At 35.6% G+C, this 18,944-nt stretch overlaps 1 protein-coding gene across 1 annotated transcript in view; it reads left to right on the top strand.

Annotated features, from left to right (window-relative positions):
* The window catches only part of Slc12a2 (solute carrier family 12 member 2), an 83,147-nt gene that overhangs the window by 16,138 nt on the left and 48,065 nt on the right, over positions 1 to 18,944 (top strand). Inside the window, exons 2-7 of the mRNA XM_048357905.1 lie at positions 4,467 to 4,586; positions 5,144 to 5,219; positions 5,499 to 5,594; positions 15,001 to 15,140; positions 17,061 to 17,171; positions 17,906 to 18,014. Of these exons, the coding sequence (XP_048213862.1) occupies positions 4,467 to 4,586; positions 5,144 to 5,219; positions 5,499 to 5,594; positions 15,001 to 15,140; positions 17,061 to 17,171; positions 17,906 to 18,014 (652 nt within the window). The remainder of the gene's footprint in view (positions 1 to 4,466; positions 4,587 to 5,143; positions 5,220 to 5,498; positions 5,595 to 15,000; positions 15,141 to 17,060; positions 17,172 to 17,905; positions 18,015 to 18,944) is intronic.

Here is an 18,944-nt window from a genome sequence, read left to right as displayed (position 1 = left end):
GGAAGTGAAGGGGAGTAGTACTGTAGTCAGGAGCCTATAATAGGGGGTTAGGCATTTAATAGAAACTTTTGTATAATGGGAAAATGTCATGTTTTATGCTAAAAGACATGCCTTCCATGTCTGACCTCTGCTAAAAAATTGCCACTCCGAGAGGGCCAGAAAGTACTTACTATGGTGCCTTACAAAAATTGAGTTAGGAAGTATTTGTTTAATAAATGAAATGATGTAATTCTAGTTTATTTATGCACAGAAACTATTTTTGCAAATGCAGAATCTTCAAATTGTAGAAGAATAATAGAAGTTGCTTTGGACCTTTTTGTGCATTAAGTATGGTTCAGGAATTATTTAAAGGATACACTTTTAATAGAACAATATTTAGGTATATTTAAGCCTGTCTGGGGACCATATCGTGGTGGCCTAGATAGACCTAAAGAGATAACTTTTTTCCATGTTGTTTTTTTCCATTACCAATAAGATAAAAATCAAAATAGTCTAAGATGATTGTGGCTACAAAGTCATCTTTCCTGGGTATTTCTATGTTTGTCCAGTGATAGCATGAAAACCATATAGCTACGTTTGTGCTTCAGATAAATATTTGTGGATTTAGTAATTCAGATACCCAAATAAAGAAAAAGAGCTGTAACAATTTGCTGTTTTGTATACTTACAACTTTAAAAATGACATGTAGTGTGTACTGATGAGGATACCCACAGAAGACAGTCCTACATGGTTATAGAGCTAGCTAAAGCTGGGCAACTCTGATCTGGAAACCAACCTAAGCCATCACTCATGACTTGTCACATGTAGTTGGTGTCTTAAAGCTATTGGTGTCTGGTAAGGTAACCCAAGAAAGAAAATGAGATGAGTATAGGACTCAACAGTATCAAACTAGCATCAGAAATGCAGTGGAAAAATACACTATGAATTTGGCCAGAAGAACTCATTGGGTATCTTATTAGAAACTGTTTTGATGTTTTGGAGTTGAAGCCAGGTGTTGTTGTTTTTTTATGTATATGTATGTTTTAGCAACTTTGGCTGGGGTCATGGTTCAATAAAATGTCAGTAGTTAGAGAAAGATTAATCAAGTTGAAGTAGAGCTTCTCTTTACTCCCTGAAAAAAAAATGACCATAAAACTAGAGTTACTTTCTTTTTTTTTTTTTTTTACATTCTACATACTGAGCAAAATGTTTAGTTTCCTCTAAGTTTCTGTCTATCTTTTTCCATAGCATAGCTTCATTCACAGACTCTTTATCTCTTTATCACTGGGTCCTTTCCTAAGTTTCAATCATGAACTTTTAAACTACTTGATGTAGTCTTTGTCTCCTGGTTCCTTAAAATCAGCATATATCTTTCTAGGTTACCATCAGTTACTCGTGTGTGTATATGTGTGTATGTGTGTGTGTGTGTGTGTGTGTGTGTGTGTGTGTATACACTGTTCTTTCAGGTACTAAAGGTCGAACTTACCTGCATGTGCTAGTCTTTCTTTACCTTTCTTCCAATTTTATACTCATTCCTACCTCAGTCCCTGCTTGGTAAGCTTAGAATCACAATACTACTTTTTGAAAGATTATTTACTTAAATAATGCTAAATTATTATTATATATATATATATATATATATATTTTTGGCGCCAGTCCTGGGCCTTGGACTCAGGGCCTGAGCTCTGTCCCTGGCTTCTTCCCGCTCAAGGCTAGCACTCTGCCACTTGAGCCACAGCGCCGCTTCTGGCCGTTTTCCGTATATGTGGTGCTGGGGAATCGAACCTAGGGCCTCGTGTATCCGAGGCAGGCACTCTTGCCACTAGGCCATATCCCCAGCCCAATGCTAAATTATTTTGATCTACCTTATTTAATATGGCATTATGTATAAAATGATTTGATTTTACTTTTTGTTAAAACAGCAAAAAATACAAGTCCATTACTTCTATGAAAGTGGCAGATAAAGATTTTTTATTTGTGCATTTTTGTGTCAGCTTAATTTATAGCTCATAACTGAATATTAGGTATTATTTGACATACTTGAAATTTTTCTTGACTGAGGAGTTTATACAAAAAATATTTTTGGGTAGACAAATTGCCAGACCCCAAATTTTTTAAATCTCTTGGAAGCTATTATATATTAAGAAATAATGTGTTGGGGTTGTAGCTCATTGGAAGACTGTTTGCCTAGCATCTATAAGGATCTGGGTTGAACCACCAGCACAAAAGGTGGGGGTGGGGGAGCTAAAGATATATATCTACTTTGATTTCCTGGGACTTCAGGAAATGAATACAGTTATGTCCCCAATGTACCTGTTAATTGAACTATAAATAGCATAGTTATTTAATTTTAACTTCTGCAATTTTAGAGATTAATAAGCACTTCAAAGTAAATTAGTAGAAGATGATTAGGAGAGTTTTTCATTTTATATGGTTGCATCTTCATTTTAAATGCTATTGCACATGTACAGGAAAATATTTGCTTCTTTTTCAGTGCTGAGGTTGAACTTGGGGCTTTTCATATGCTATGCAAGTGTTCTCTTCCACTGAAGTACATCTCCAGCCCTTGTGTTTGGCTATGTAGCAAAGGTTGGCCTTAAACTCACTGCTGGACCCTCTGAGGGCTGCGACTGCAGATGGACATGTCCAATTCTGAATGTTTGTTTTTTGAACATAGCCATTCATAGTATAGTAGAAACTAGCATAATTGCTAGATAAACACCCATAAAAAGTAGGATATCCTTACTCTTCTTACATTGTTATGAAGACCACCATATTAATATATAACCTTGGGAACAGTAGACTTTTTAGCATATACATCTTTAGTTTTCTTTAAATATAGAGGGAAAGAAAGATGTCTTTTCTGTGCATATTATAGACAATGTATTTTCTTGTATTACTTGGGAGTTAGATAATATTTCAGAATCTTATAAAATAAATGCACTGTATGTACTAGTGTGAACACTAAAAATTTCTCTTTAATTATGATTACATTAGCAGACAAACTTTTTTCTGTCTTTACTTGGGTGGTTGAATGTTAAGTTGGAGTCATCATTCCCTATTAGTGCTCATCTTTTTAGTATTGAGATCATCAGTGAGTTTACTGTCTGGACCACATTTAACAGTGAATAGAAGTATAGCCAAAGTGAGTTGCCTTTATGATTGAATTGCATAGACCCATTGTCACATTTTTCCCTTAGACTTTATACCTATTTCTAACAAGTTTAGTCATGTATATTCTAAACAAAGAAACAAACCATAATAGGCAGACCAAAGACAAAGAGAAGTTTGGATTATTGTATACATTTTTCTCTGTGATCAAACAGAATTTACTGTATTTTTTTTTTGAAAATTACATTCAGAATTTACTTAGCACTGTGAAGCACTGAAATCATATTTAACATGACTATAGTTTTGGAACATCTCTTAAACCCTCTCCCTCCCCTCTTAGTGTTCTACTTAACATTCAGATACTGGATTGGAAATGTATTATATGCCATTAGTGCATTGGGGCAGAACAAAATTTGAGAACCAGTGAGAGAGATCAAAGGTAGAGAACACAAAGCTAAGAATTGTAGAAGTAGCCAGGACACTTACTAAAGAAGTAAACACCACTTGTAAAAAATGTATTGTGTCAACCATTCCATGCTTGAGTTTGAAAAAAAGTATAAAGGAAAATGCCAAGACTTGGTTAGTAAGGAATGAGTAAAGGGATGGGATTATGAATGAGCTTTAGGGTGCATAGGGATCTTACTCTCATGGACTATAAAAGAAAAACTGTTGATAGGTGATGAAGAAGAGTTTGAAATCATTAATGTTGACATTTTGTATATGAGAAGGTTCACAACTAGGGTATATAAATTTGTGGCTAGACAGAAGAAGGTTTGAATCTAGGCAATACACAACAGGCAGAATTTGCTATGTGCTACAGACACCTTCAGAATGTAAAATTTGGATCATTATTTGAGATGAGGAGTCACTGTGTTGCCCAGGCTTATCTCAAACTCCTAGACTTAGATGATTTTTGTGTCTGTTTAGGAAAGGAAGACCATTTAGTGCTCTGATGAAAGCTTCCCCTTAGCTGTGATACATTAAATTGGATTGTAGTCCTGGGAGGTGTGCAAGAGTGAGCATCTCATCATACAACCTAAAAAGATATTCCGGTCAGGTTCAGGCTTTTACAACACCTCCAGAGAATTCACTCCAGTAGATTAGTATTCCTTTTCTCAGGACTTTTTTCCCTGTGACCCATGAATCTTACCCTAAATCCTACTCTTCAAGCTTCCACACCTCCAGTACCACCACCACCACCACCACTACAGAAGCAAACTTCCAATATATGAACCTTTGTGGCTTTGTGGGAACAAATTATACCTTCTAGCATGTGATTCCCAAATATGGTGAAATACGTTAGTTATGTTTGTTTCTATGAGGTGATTTTAAATTTGAAATTATTTTGCACAATTCACATTTCTCTTTGTAACAAGGAACCTTTTGAGGATGGTTTTGCAAACGGAGAAGAAAGTACTCCAACCAGAGACGCTGTGGTCACATATACTCCGGAAAGTAAAGGAGTTGTGAAGTTTGGCTGGATCAAGGGTGTATTAGTAAGTATATGTATATCAATAAGTAGGTTTAATTTGAAAATTGAAATATTTCCAGTGATTATAAAACCTACCTAATAATCTCAAAAGAATTATTTTTCATTCTCTACTTTAACTTTTACTATGGAAGATCACTTGTACCTCTATTATTTCCAGATACTAAATTCAGTAGAGTATTCATATCCACATGTATGTATATATATATATATATGTGTGTGTGTGTGTGTGTGTGTGTGTCAGACTCAACCTAATGATTTTCTTAGTATGTGAATGATGACATTTTGTGTAGACAAATGTGATATTTAAGTCTGTTGAACTCATGTGATAAGGATTTTTGTAAATGAATAAACAATAACTAAACTCATGTCATAAAGGATAATGAAGTAATTTTAAGCACTGAAACCTTCCAATATTCCTTGTACTTTTTTGTTGTGTTTCTTCTGCTTATGATAATTTTGAGGAGCACATTTATTTACACACATGTAGTTATGAAATTTTAACAGCTCAATGCTGAGCTGTTATTACTTTTCTTTAGCTGTAACTTGCTCTTTCTTTCGTAGGTACGTTGTATGTTAAATATTTGGGGTGTGATGCTCTTCATTAGATTGTCATGGATTGTGGGTCAAGCTGGAATAGGTAAGTGAAGTTATATACTCCCTGAGAATATAGTAAGCATAATAACGGTGTGTCTGTCAAATTCTCAACCTCATAAAATTTAAGCAGAGCAATCATTAGCTGTTTCCCTTGATTTTGAGGTTGTTACATTAATATTGCTTTTTAAACATGTTTTGATTTTTCAAAAATGAGGTTCAAATCTAGGTAACTTGTAAATTATAAATTTAATGTATTCAGACCAACCCATTCTAGATAAGTATTTACTTAAGTATTCTCTATATCTTTGCTTTTTCTCTGAAGGTCTGTCAGTTATCGTAATAGCCATGGCTACTGTTGTGACAACTATCACGGGACTATCTACTTCAGCAATAGCAACTAATGGATTTGTAAGAGGAGGTAAATTCAGTCTTCTACTTCATCTTGTTACTATTACTAAATAGAAATTTAAATATTATTTGTATTTATTTTTGTCTTCGTAGAAGACACATCATACACATATGTATGTGTCAGTGTGTATATGGAAGTTTGTGCTGAGCATTTCTATTTATTTGAATATAAAATTTTATTTTGACCAATATGATACAATACGTCAGAGTATCTAAAGTGTAGAAAGTAGTAAAAATGGAGTTTCTCCCTAGTTTCTTATCTATTGGGCTGCACCTTGTTGCTTTCTCCCAAGCTTTCGCCATCAGTCACATCATAAGGTCAACATTGTGTAAATATAATTTCATTCACTTTTTGTTCTGCCAAACAAGAGAGGAAAGTTTTATTTTGGCACATGGTTTCATAGGGATCAGTCCATGGTTTCTGGGCTCTGTGAGCTTAGAGAAACATGGCAGCTGGAGCACATAGAGGAAGAGGCTGCTCACCTTGTGGTGAAGAGGAAGTTCAGACAGGAGGAAGGGGCTAAGGATAAGGTACAGCCTTGGAAAGCATGTTCACTTCCCCTTCAACTAGGCCACATCTAAAGTTTTCAGAACTCCCCAAATAGTGCCACTAGTTGGGAACCAATTATTTAATGCATGAACATGTGGGGAGTGGGACACATTCATGTTCAGACTGTAACATTCTGTCTTTGGCTTCCAAAGGTTCATGGCCATTTCATAATACAAAATGCATTTAGTTTATCTTCAAGAGTCCCCAAAATGTTAGCAGTCTAATATTGTTTAAAAGCCTCAGGTCACAGTCTCCTTTGAGAGTCTCCTTTGAGACTCAAGTAACTCTTATGTGCCATTATATGAGTAAGTTATATTCTTCTAACATACAGTGACACAAAGTAGCAGTTTTATTCTCAAAAGGAAGAATAAGAAAATAGCAAGGAAGGAACCAAAATGTAACAGAGCAGATGTGAAGTCCTGTAGCTCCATGTCCAGAATCTGGAGCATGTCTCCTTACCTGAGCTCCAAAAGGCTTGAACATCCCTGCCTCTAGGCCAACTACAGCCCACATGGTCCTTCTTGTGCTGGCTGTACTCATTGCCTTAGGATTTCTTGGGAAGATGTTCCACATTCTTAGCATCTTTAACATGCTGGAGTCCCCAGAGCTGTTTACAGAGGTCCCTTTCCTACTACACATTGCTTGCCTCCACAGACCTCTCTTTGAAATCTATGTAGAAGCTTTCATTACTCCATAACTCTCACATGTATACCTTCAAAACCAGTCATGTATGTGTTGCTGGCATCTTGAAGAGTACCCAGACCCACTGGGACTGTAACTACACCACAGCTGCTAGGCCCTCTGAACACATACCTACATGGCACTGTGTGCATGCTAGGCACCTGGAGCTCTCATAGAACAAAAGCTTACAAATAAGTTGAAAGCTTTACACCTTGATGCTAAGATGGGTGGGTCTGGCCAATTACTGAGATGCCCTCAGTATACCTTTCCTATACCCCCATGGATAGTAAATAGTTTCTTCTCAATGTTTGGAATCTCTTTCATCACATTGTCTTACAATTCTGTGTACAGTGTTAAATGTATTCCTTTTCTAGCCAGAGTACCCAGTTTTCAAGTACTCTCACTTTTATTTTGTTCTGGATTCTCACAGTAAACTTGGTTAAAAATAGCCATCAATAACTACAATTTATCAACATACATTAATGGTACATAGGGGTTTATTATGACATTTCTATACTAATCCATTGTTTTTTTGTTTATTTTCTTTCTCTTTTTGTTTTTGGTCAGTGTGGGGCTTGAACTCTGGGTCCTGGGCACTGTCCCTGGGCTCTTCAGCTCAAGGCTAGCACTCTACCAATTCACTGCGCCACTTCTGTTTTTCTGGTTGTTAATTGGAGATAAGAATCTCATGGACTTTCCTGCCCGGGTTGGCTTTGAACCCAGATCCTCAGATCTCAGCCTCTTGAGTAACAGGATTACAGGCTTGAGCCACAGGTACCTAGCTACACCAATCATTGTTATTTAATCCAGCTTCATTCCAACTCTTACAAAACAGATAAAATGTAGTATTCTTGTTTTTTGCCAGCAGAGTCCTCACTTCTTTCTGAAACCTTATGATCATAGTCTATGAGCACTGCTGCATTTCTGTCAGCATTCTCGTTGTCTGAATTCCCATTGGGTTTGCCCTTTTAAGCTCTGCTATGGCATTCTAAGGTTTTTTTTGAACCCATGTTTCCCAAGACTTCCAAATTTCTGGATTCAAAGGCATAATAACCACCTTATCGGGTAGTCACAGTCATGAACTTGCTTTTCTGGTACAAGTTTTCCATATTACTTTTTCATCACTGACTAAAACCTGACAAAACAATTTAAGGTTAGCAAATTTTATTTTGGTTTGGTTTCAGTCAGTAGCTGCCTGGCCCATATACTTAAAGTGAACATCATGGTAGTGGGAGCATGTGAGACAGGAGGCTATTCACCTTTTGGCTGACAGGAAGCAGAGAGAGAGAGGGCCTAGGGACCAGGTAGAACCATCAGAGGCATTCCTTCAGTTAGCTACTTCCTCCAACTAGGTTGGTCCCTTCTGGAGAAGTTTACAAAAACCTCTGAAAATAGCACCACTTAGTGTTCAATAAATGACCCTGCTGGGGCCATTTTATATTCAAACCATAGCAGGTACTCTTCCCATGAGTTAATGGACTTTGAGCACATTCCCATGAGTTAATGGGCTTTGAACACTGGAGTAATAACTTCAGTTCTAGCTCCCCTTTTTGGGCACCCAAAGGCCTTTTACATTGGAGTCCACAGAATCTTCCTTGAGAGATTGTACTGTACCCCAAGAAAACCCAAAGGGACAGGAGAATGACTTTGGGACTCTAAAGGACAAAAGAAATGAATTCCATTCTTCAAATTATTTTCAAATCTGTTTTTTCAAGAACCGTGGAGAAAAAAAAAATGTTTTCCAGCATCTGACAAGTTACCATGGCAGATCACTTGAGAAAATAATCCATCTATTTTCCATCTGCATTAGGAATTGGAGGTGGGACTGGGAGCCAGATTGAGTTTTTCTTTTTTCTTCATCTTCACATTTCTTAGATACTAGAGATTCGAATCTGTATGGTTCAGCTGGAAGGTGGTATCAATATGATTATACTGAGCATACACCATACACCACTTTTTGTGAGCTTTTATGTCTGTATTAGTCTCATCTGATATTTATATATAGGAGTGCAATGCATGTATATGTTCAACAGAGTTAGACAATGCTGGGTTTGGGCTCTTGTGTACGAAGTACCCTATACTTTATTCCTGTTTGGAAATACAAGTGGGACTGGAAGTGAGTCTTTGCAGGGAATCCAGACAACATCTAAGAATTTTTAATTCTCAGATCTTACAATCTATGTTAATAACCTTGTTGAAACCACTGATAACAAGAACCCTGGATAGTTTTCTGTTTGGAACTGAAATTTGGAAAGTATACATTCTTCTAAATTATGACCCCAAATGCCATTTTATTTTTCTGTATGAAGATAGTTTGCATATATAGTTACAGATTATAAAATAGTAAAACCTATGGAAAGTAAAAGAGAAATTAGCAATTTAAAGAATGAGCCAGGTGTGAGGTGGAGTCAAAGGGTAAAGGGGTAAATGAATGGAGGAAAAGGGGAAAATGCAGACAAGAATGAAGTAAATACTCTACAAAATTAAGAAGAGTGAAGAAAGGAGTGGGCAAAGGAAGGGTGGGTAAGAATCTTGAATGGGGTGACATTGATTAAGATATATTGTGTTCATTAACAGCTTTGTTAAATGACAACTTTGTACAACCAGTGAAACTTTGCTAGAAGGCATTGTTTCATTGTTAGTTGATTATTTTACCTGGATAGTCTTAACAAAATAGAAAGAAGTGCATCATCTATACTGCTTTCTGGAGATTGTTTCACTGTGTAAACCCCTTTTGTCTCCTCTGTATCTGACTCATGAGCTCTTACCAAGAGAGAAACATAACACAGACAAAACTGAGATCACCATGCACCCCATAATCATAGCAAAAAAAAATCTGTCTGATCTCTTGAATTTTATTTTGAAAGTGCAAAGTTTTTTCTTTTTAGCTCTATCCATTAAAATGACTTGTAATAAATGACCTACCCATTAGCAGTACATTTCTCTAGTGCCCGAAGTTTATATTTTCACTCAAAAGAGTCAGGTACAATAGCATTCTTTTTGATGGATGAGTAGAATTCCATTGTGTATGTATCTGTGTGTGTGTATGTGTGTGTATATATATGTGTGTGTGATATCGATCTCTCTATATATATCACATTTGTAAGACTTGAAAAAAATATATTAAGTGAAGTTAGCAGTGCCAAAGAAATGTAGGCTGCATGGTTTCCCTCATTTGTGGTAACTAGAATGTGCCTATAAACACACTTAATGATTTAAATATATGTATATATACAGACACACATATATATGTATATATATGCACACACACTGGGACAGGATAGCTCATATAGGACCCTAGTCATTCATATATTGAAGCCAAAAGAGAATATGCATAGGAGTGGTGGACAAAGGCTCAATAGCTATGTATAGACGATCATGTAAAATAATATTCTATGAAATGAACTCCAAGTAAAGGAAATGAGATATTTTGTAGCTGCCATTGTGCTGTTTTTTCTTCTTGTCTTGTTTGTTAGTTTGTGTTTGGAAAGGTATGGGAGGGCACATCAGAGGTGGAAAGAGGATAAACAAATACAATAGTGATACTCACTAGACACTGTGGAAAATGAGTTGGATATTTTGTGAGTGGGACCAGAGGGTGAGACCTGGAGAGAGCAACAGAAGGGGAAACATGGTGTTCAAAAAGAATTGTACTCATTGTTCATTACCTGATTCATGTCACTCTAACCCCTCTGTATGTCACCTGTACAATAACAATTTTTTTAAATGGTAGAAGGCCAGTGTCCTTAAGAGATATTGAAATAGGAAATTTAACGCTCTCATCAGCATCATCTCTCTTGCAGTTTACACGACTATAGATGCAGTTTGGGGTGACAAGAAGTAGGTACTAAAGACCAGGCCACCACCACAGCTTACCCAAATCACTTCAAGCTTAATAACAACATTCAACATTAACAGTTTTCTTTTTGTCACTGACAGGTATTTTCTTTAGCCATGTAATGTAAAGAGGAAAGACAGTATAAGTTAAAAGAATGTATTTTATGGTAGGTAATTTTATTTAATATGTCTCAATAAAGCTGATGTTGGCAAAAGAATGAAAAGAACCAAGCAACCTTGAACAAATGATTTCAGATCTAGGCAGGAAATATGCTTAGTTATCGTTCTGTTTCTAAAAGTAAGGAAGGTAACATAACCAAGAACACTTATTAGATCATAGGGGCCTAGGAGCCAACTTTTACAGAACCAACTTCAACAAAACTGGCTAGAGTTTTGATAATTTAAGAAATAATGATAACCCATTTGGATGAAAATTTACATGGTAAAATATAAAATAATGGAACATCTCAAAACTCTTTTCTTTGGAGAACAGGAAGGAGAATCTTTTTATTATGAAAGTTCATAAGTAATGTTAAAGAATCTATTGACAAATTGAACTTCCATGAGTGAAAATGTCTTTACTGAACTTAAGGTATCCAATAAATAGACGAGAATTTAGATGAGAATTTGTTCATTGGGTACTTATTCTACAATAATATAATGATAATTACAAAGGAGTAAGGTCAATTAGAACATTATAACTGTGAACTCTATACTTGATAAGAGTACCTGGAAGTATTGTTTCTCAGCAAATTAAATCAGAATCATATCATGCCTCTAGTTAACTGGCAGTATTTTGTAGAGTATTCAAAGGAAGCTCAAGTACACTTCAGAGGGATGACAAGTTCCAGATTAGAAATATCTATGGAAAGAAGAATCCTTTTTCAGCAAAATTGCAAGGAACAAAAAAGCTGGAGAGGAAGTTCAGATCTAGAACACACTGAAGAGTTTCAGTATACAAATGTGAATTATATGTGCCATTCTTAGCCATAATACTACTGTAGAATGGCATTGGAAATGCCTAGAGTAGATCTACAGTCCTACCATGGAGGACTAATTGGGATTGTCTGTTTTGTAGTGGCTGCCTAGAATTAATCTAGCAGAAGTATAGCTATTCAGAGGTGTCAAAAGGGAAAAGGAGGAATGCTATGGGAATAATCTGGGGGGCTACCCATCTAGCTTCCTGTAGACTAAAAAGTTTTGCTAAGAAAATACTTTACCAAAAGTGTTTTTAAGATTGGGGAACACTGGTTACTCTGTTTTGTAATCTTAATTTGAGGAGCCCTCTTTTAAAGTTGATACTTACAGTTATCTTAGTTATTAATGAAACTGAATTGTAATGTTTATTTAGTTAATAGAGGAACAAAAGATGCTTTTAACTTTTCATCTATATTTTAAGAAGATAATTTCCTGATATTATTTTTTATTTTATTTATGTGTGTGTTTGCATGATGTATGCAAGTATAAACATTTTATGTGGTGCTAGGATTAAACCCATTATAAATTTGATAAACTTTTTTACTGTATAATTTGACATGTTTGGATGAGTAACCTATGTAACTCATTTGAATGTATTTCTAATACTATTCTATAGTTATTAAATAGTAGCTATTTATGATTGCCTTTACATTTATAAATTCTATATAATAATATGTGTAATCATAGTATGTGTAATACTATTGTGTACAATTTATAATATCAATATTAGACCAGTTCCATCTCCCTAGCACTGTACCTTGGGCCCCTTTCTAATAATCATCTTCCACTACTCAGAACCACTGATCTGATTTTTCTGTGCCTGTAGTTCTTTTCTTTTGATCAAGGTCTTAGAATAGAGATCAGGGTAACCTAGAGGTCATTGAGTCTCCTGCCTCAGTCCCCTGAGTGCTAGAATTATATGGGCCTCACTAGTTTTACCTTTTTTTTTTTGGCCAGTCCTGGGGCTTGGACTCAGGGGCCTGAGCACTGTCCCTGGCTTCCTTTTTGCTCAAGGCTAGCACTCTGCCACTTGAGCCACAGCGCCACTTCTGGCCATTTTCTGTATATGTGGTGCTGGGGATTCGAACCCAGGGCCTCATGTATATGAGGCAGGCACTCTTGCCACTAGGCCATATCCCCAGCCCCACCTTTTTTTTTTTTTAATCCATGTGTTATACAGCTAGAATCATGTGGTATTAGCTTTCTAAGACTGGCTTCTTTCACTTAGTTTTTGTGAATTAATTCCATGGTGTGTGAATCATTAGATCATATTTGACTGCTGAGTTTTTTTAATCCACTATATAGACCCTCCACTGTTGATTATCCATTCCCAGGTAAGAGGTATTCAGGTTGTTTCCATATCTCTTGTGTAGGTTGTTGCAAATAAGCTGGTACTAGCATAGAAGTTTTGTGTGAATGTAGGTTTTTAGGTTACTCAGGAAAACACCAATGAGAAGAATTTCTGGATCAAATAAGTGCATGATTAACTTGAAACTGCCCAACAGTTTTCCAATGTTACATCATGTTGAGCAATCTGCAGCGAGCTCCTATTTTCCCACAGTTGTGTGTGCTCATGTACTTGTCTTTTTCTCTGCTTTTTTCCCCATTATATATTCTAGTAAGTCTATACTAATAGTATCTTAGACCGTTCAGCTGCACTACCTTCTAATAGTATCTTATGATGGTTTCACTTGCATTTTATAATGGCTAAAGATATGGGGCATCTATCTTCTCAGGCAAATGTAAATAGCTATTCAAATACTTTGTCCATCTTTAGGAAAGCTATTGAATATTACTGAGGCTTCTTACTAATGGATTTTGAGGTACTGTACTTGGTAGTAGCACTTCTAAAGTTTGTATTTTTAGCTCTGAAAACATGATCAGTTCATTGATTGCTATTAGCCTTTTTGATTTAATACTCTAATCTGTAAAATGAGGATTCATAGCACTTGTGTTAATTCATTATTATATTGGTAGTATATTTTAAAATTTTTGAAAATATCTGCTTTAAGTGTAGGATGTGAAATTTATAATTTTTCTAGTTTTCCCTTGTGTTTGTTCATACTGAAATTTAATGTTTTGAAGATTATTTTTTTGTCCATTTTGGTGCTTGAACTCGGGGCCTGAGCACTGACCCTGAGCTCTTTTGCTCAAGGCTAGCCTTCTACCACTTTGAGCCACAGCTCCACTTCTGGTTTTTGGAGATGAGTCTTACCATGACTTTTCTACCCAAGCTGTCTTCAAACCATGATCCTTAGATCTCAGCCTCCTGAGTGGCTAGGATTACAGGCGTGAGCCTCCAACACCCAGAATTATTCTGAGATCTTTATTTGAGCTATAAAATTATAGTTTAATTTGTCATTACATAACTAGTGTTCACATTACTGCTGGGAAATTTTAGACATTTTCACATTAGAAAAAGTTATGAGACTAGTGTTAAGTGGTTAGACCACATTTTTTCTTCAGAATTTCTGTGATAAAAATAATTGTTAATGTGAGTAGCTGAGTAAATTTTGAGTGGATAAGGTAAAAGTGTAAACTAAGTGAAAAGAATTGTGAGCTGGGTGTTTTTAAAATGAAATTTGCATATTTAATACTTCTATCAAAATACCACTTTTATTACATTTGTCTTTCTACTGAGTGAACAGTAGAAAAACATTCAACTGTTGAAGGGCATTCTGTTAAGGAGCACTAATAATTAGGCAGTTCACTAGTGATTAGAAACATTTATATTATAAAACTTTATGCTGCATTAGCATCACTAAGGCTAAACTTCTATGTATGACTTGGAGGCTATACTAAACTAAAATTTTACAAGTGGCTTGGAAGTGTCAGAAACACATTATTAGCTTGATTCTAAATGATAATACTTGCTTCATGTAACTTCATGTAATATTTTGTTAACTCTTGTATTTAGAAAGGATTTATTAAAATATAAACTACTGTATAAACTACTTCTCTTTGGGATGTTATTGTTTGTTGTTCCTCTCTGTGACACTTGTTTTGCCATGGTTATTCATATTTTGACATTCTGTTTTAATTAATGGGAAATTATGCCAACTGTGGTTTTAAACATATATATAAACATATGGAAAATTACATATGTTGGTATCTATGAATATGAGGAAGAGACTTGTCCATTTTAATCTAAGCTTTAAAGGAGAAAGTGAGGACTTAAATAGAATGGATTTTTAGGAAATGTTAGTGTTTGTGAATAGTTCTTTTTGGGTATTACTTACAGAAAACATTTAATCTTACTTTACTCTTAATTTAACTGCAGTGCTCTTCTTTGTGAATTCTCTTGTGAAATTAAAAGATTGTTTGGCATTTTAAATCCTAACTTTTGTTGTATTTCCATTCTTTTCTTTAGGAGGAGCATACTATTTAATATCTAGAAGTCTAGGGCCAGAATTTGGGGGTGCAATTGGCTTGATCTTCGCATTTGCCAATGCTGTTGCTGTTGCTATGTATGTAGTTGGATTTGCAGAAACGGTGGTGGAATTGCTCAAGGTAATTGACCTCTTAGTTATTTACCAATTTTTTTACTTAGATTTTATTAGCTTTATTGAGGATTTATTTCATTATATCACAGTAAGTAGAAAGAAATGAGAAAGAAAAATTTCCAGGTCCCTATGCAGGAAGTGAGAGTTAAAGTCTGAAAATGGTGGTTTCTATCTACAAACTACTCTAAAACATGGAGATGTAATCCAGGCTCACCCAGTATAAGGATAGTACTTCCTTAGGACTTCCATTTGCCTGAAATGCTTTCCAATTCTCTCTTTGCCTCCTATAAAGAATTCAATAGCTTTTTAAAAAATGCATTTCAAGGGGCTGGGAATATGGCCTAGTGGCAAGAGTGCTTGCCTTGTATACACAAAGCCCTGGGTTCAATTCCCCAGTACCACATATGCAGAAAGCAGCCAGAAGTGGCGCTGTGGCTCAAGTGGTAGAGTGCCAGCCTTGAGCAAAAAGAAACCAGGGACAGTGCTCAGGTCCTGAGTCCAAGCCCCAGGACTGGCAAATAAAATAAAATAAAATAAAAATGCATATCAAAAGAAAAAGCAGATTTAGATAGCCCTGTATGTCTCCTATTATGGTGATAACCCCTCTTTAGGAGGAGGTTCCTTCATATTTCTTCATGTTACTTCATGAGAAGAATCTTCTAAGATCTGTAGTTATTCATGTTAGGTTGTGTCTTCCTTAATAGCTATAGTGTGTGTGTGTGTGTGTGTGTGTGTGTGTGTGTTTAGTACATGTAACTATACATACATATAACATATATATTTGTTTTATTATTGTGCCATCCTGGGGCTTGAATTCACGGCCTGGCTGCTGACACTGAGATTTTGTGCTCATGGTTAGCTCCCTACCACTTGAGCTATGGCTCTAATTCTGGCTTTTTTGGTGGTTAATTGGAGATAACAGTCTCGTGGATGTTACTATTTGGGCTAGTTTTGAACCACTATCCTCAGATCTCAGCCTCTTACGTAGCTGACAAAGCAAGCCAATAATGCCCAGCTTACAGGAAGAGAGAGAGAGAGAGAGAGAGAGAGAGAGAGAGAGAGAGAGAGAGAGAGAGAGTTGATTATGGGGCTTGAATTCAGGCCTGGGCACTGTCCCTGAGCGTTTTGCTCAAGGATAGTGCTCTACCACTTTGAGCCACAGTCCCAATCTGGTTTTGTGGTGGTTAATTGGATGTAAAAGTCTCACTGACTTTCCTGCCTGGCTGGTGTTGAACAGTGATACTCAGATCTCAGCCTCCTGAGTACCTAGGATAATAGGCATGAACCACAGGCACCTGGCTTGAAAGAATACTTTTAAAAAGTATTAATAATGAATTTTTTTTAAGAAACAGGCAACTTCATAGAATCGCTAGAACCATGCTATTGTCAGTTGTAATTTGATATTCTTGCTGAATTATTAAAAAACATTTTTGGGTTTTTTTTGCCATTTTAATACCTTATCTGAAAAATGGTAATTCATACATGGCTGTTTACTTGATTGGCTTTATACAACTTAAACTTACATGGAAATTTTTAAAAATCTATTAATATTGACTACAAATAATATTTTGCTTTAAGAGAGGAACCAATGTTTGGTTTTGACAATCACATGAAGGTATGTTCTTCTTTCCTCATGCAATGTAAAATACCATCGACAGTGTGAGTTTATTATTCTGAATGCAGAATACATTTCTGCCATGTCACTTTATCAAATCTAACTAGAAGTATAGCATTCAGAATTTTGTATGTTAGCAGATCCTTTTTTAATACAAGGAGTCCACTCAAACACCATGGCTTCATGGTTTGACATTAGGTTCATCAGCTACTCAATTGCCAGCACAGTAGTGGATAGTAATGTGCCCCCTTTCCTTACCCCTCCCATTCACTTATCTCATAAAGTGCTATTATAATATTTCTCTTTTTCTAGGAACATTCCATACTTATGATAGATGAAATTAATGACATCCGAATTATTGGAGCCATTACAGTGGTGATTCTTTTAGGTATTTCAGTAGCTGGAATGGAATGGGAAGCAAAAGTAAGTCATGATAAGAATATTTGTAAATATTTAATATGTGAACTTTTAGAGCTTATGCTTTGGGAATACAAAAATGTGGTAACATTTCAGATTCTTGTGGTACTACTTCAGTGACCAGTTTATATATAAGGTTATTATTTCAAGCAGAGAATATTTGAAGATAATCAGTTTGGAACTTAAAGCACAAAACTTTTTTTAATCTTTTTTTTTTTTCAGTGCTGTGAATGAGCCTAGAGCCTCACGTTTGGTAGACAAGCACTGTACCACTGTTTATCGAGCCAGGTCCCCAGCCATCTTGTTTATATTTTGTTTTGCTTTTAGTTTTGGCAGCACTGGGTTTGAATTCAGGGCCTCACACTTCCTGTGCAAGTCCCCTTCCACTTTGAGCAACACTTCTAGTCCTTTTATCTTGAGTTTCTTTTTCATATAGTCTTGTGCTTTTGCACAGATCTGGCCTGGCCTCAAATTGTAGCCCTCCTGACCTCGGCCTTTTGAATAGCTAGGATTACTGGTGTATACCATAATGCCCAGTCTTTATGATAATTCCTTTATAGAACTGTTTGTTCATTTAACCAAAGTGTATTGAGCACCTACTTCATGCTTGGCAATCTTGAGGCTTTGGGGAAATAGACAAAACAACACAGAATCCTTTAATTGACGTTTTATTCTAGTAGAACTGAATAAAAGTATAAACAAAAAGTACCAATTTTGATTTTTAATGTTTGAAATTACAGGCTCAGATAGTTCTTTTGGTGATTCTACTTCTTGCCATTGCTGATTTCATCATAGGAACATTTATCTCATTGGAGAGTAAGAAGCCCAAAGGTTTCTTTGGATATAAATGTAAGTAAGAAAGATTGAATACTTTTTAGAGGGTGCATATTGTATTGTTCTACTATTAAAGGTTTTATAGTAAAATGAAGTTTGATCAGATGATTCACACTATTCACAGTTCAGTTTTTGCCACCTTTGTAGGCTGTACAACTGGGGTGAAAATCATTTTTATGTTCATATTTTTCAAAATACTAGCAGTAAAATATGCTAGCAATATAGAATTCAGTGCTACTGAAAGAAAGTGTTTCTTTTCTCAACTACTGTTGGGAATTTGTAAATGAGTTTGTGATTTTTGTGCTAACATGTCTATTTCTTATTTTACATACACAGTTATATATCTGTTGATGGGACCAAATTGTGAGAAATGTGCATTTGGAATATCTCAATTGTTGTAGAAATCTAGAATGTACTTAACAAACAAAGATGACTATAACATTACCAAGGAACCACAATGTTATCTGATAGTGCTGAAGATGGTGGAAGCAACTAGACATCTTAGTTTCTTGATAATTTACAACAGAAGTTTTTCTACAGTTTACATTATGTGGGAATTTTCTTCTCCATAACCCTTTTCATTTTCATTAAGTGAAATATAATCATCCTTTATTATTTCCCAAAGTGTCCATCAGTATTTTTCCTACCATCTTCTGACCTAAGTTAGCAACCCTGGCCTATCTCTGTAAAGTAAATAAACTTAAGAATGATTAGTTGCTGGAACATCAGAAAGGCTTGTCATCAGCTGCCTGAAACCTACACTTTTTTCCTTAAGATATGGTATAACCTAGTCTAGTCTCAAAGGCATAATCACCTGTCTCAGACACCTAAGTGCTGGGGTTATAGTTGTAACTTTGTAACCCATTTGAATTTTTAAATGTTTTATTAATAACTTTAAATAATTATTAATATTGTAAAGCTAATAACATTAAAGGTTTTTTGTTT

This window comes from Perognathus longimembris, chromosome 11 (genome assembly GCF_023159225.1).
Source record: "Perognathus longimembris pacificus isolate PPM17 chromosome 11, ASM2315922v1, whole genome shotgun sequence".
In the NCBI taxonomy this organism is placed as follows: domain Eukaryota; kingdom Metazoa; phylum Chordata; class Mammalia; order Rodentia; family Heteromyidae; genus Perognathus; species Perognathus longimembris.
Note: the sequence above shows the minus strand (reverse complement) of the source record. Positions and strands in the feature narration are given on the sequence as shown.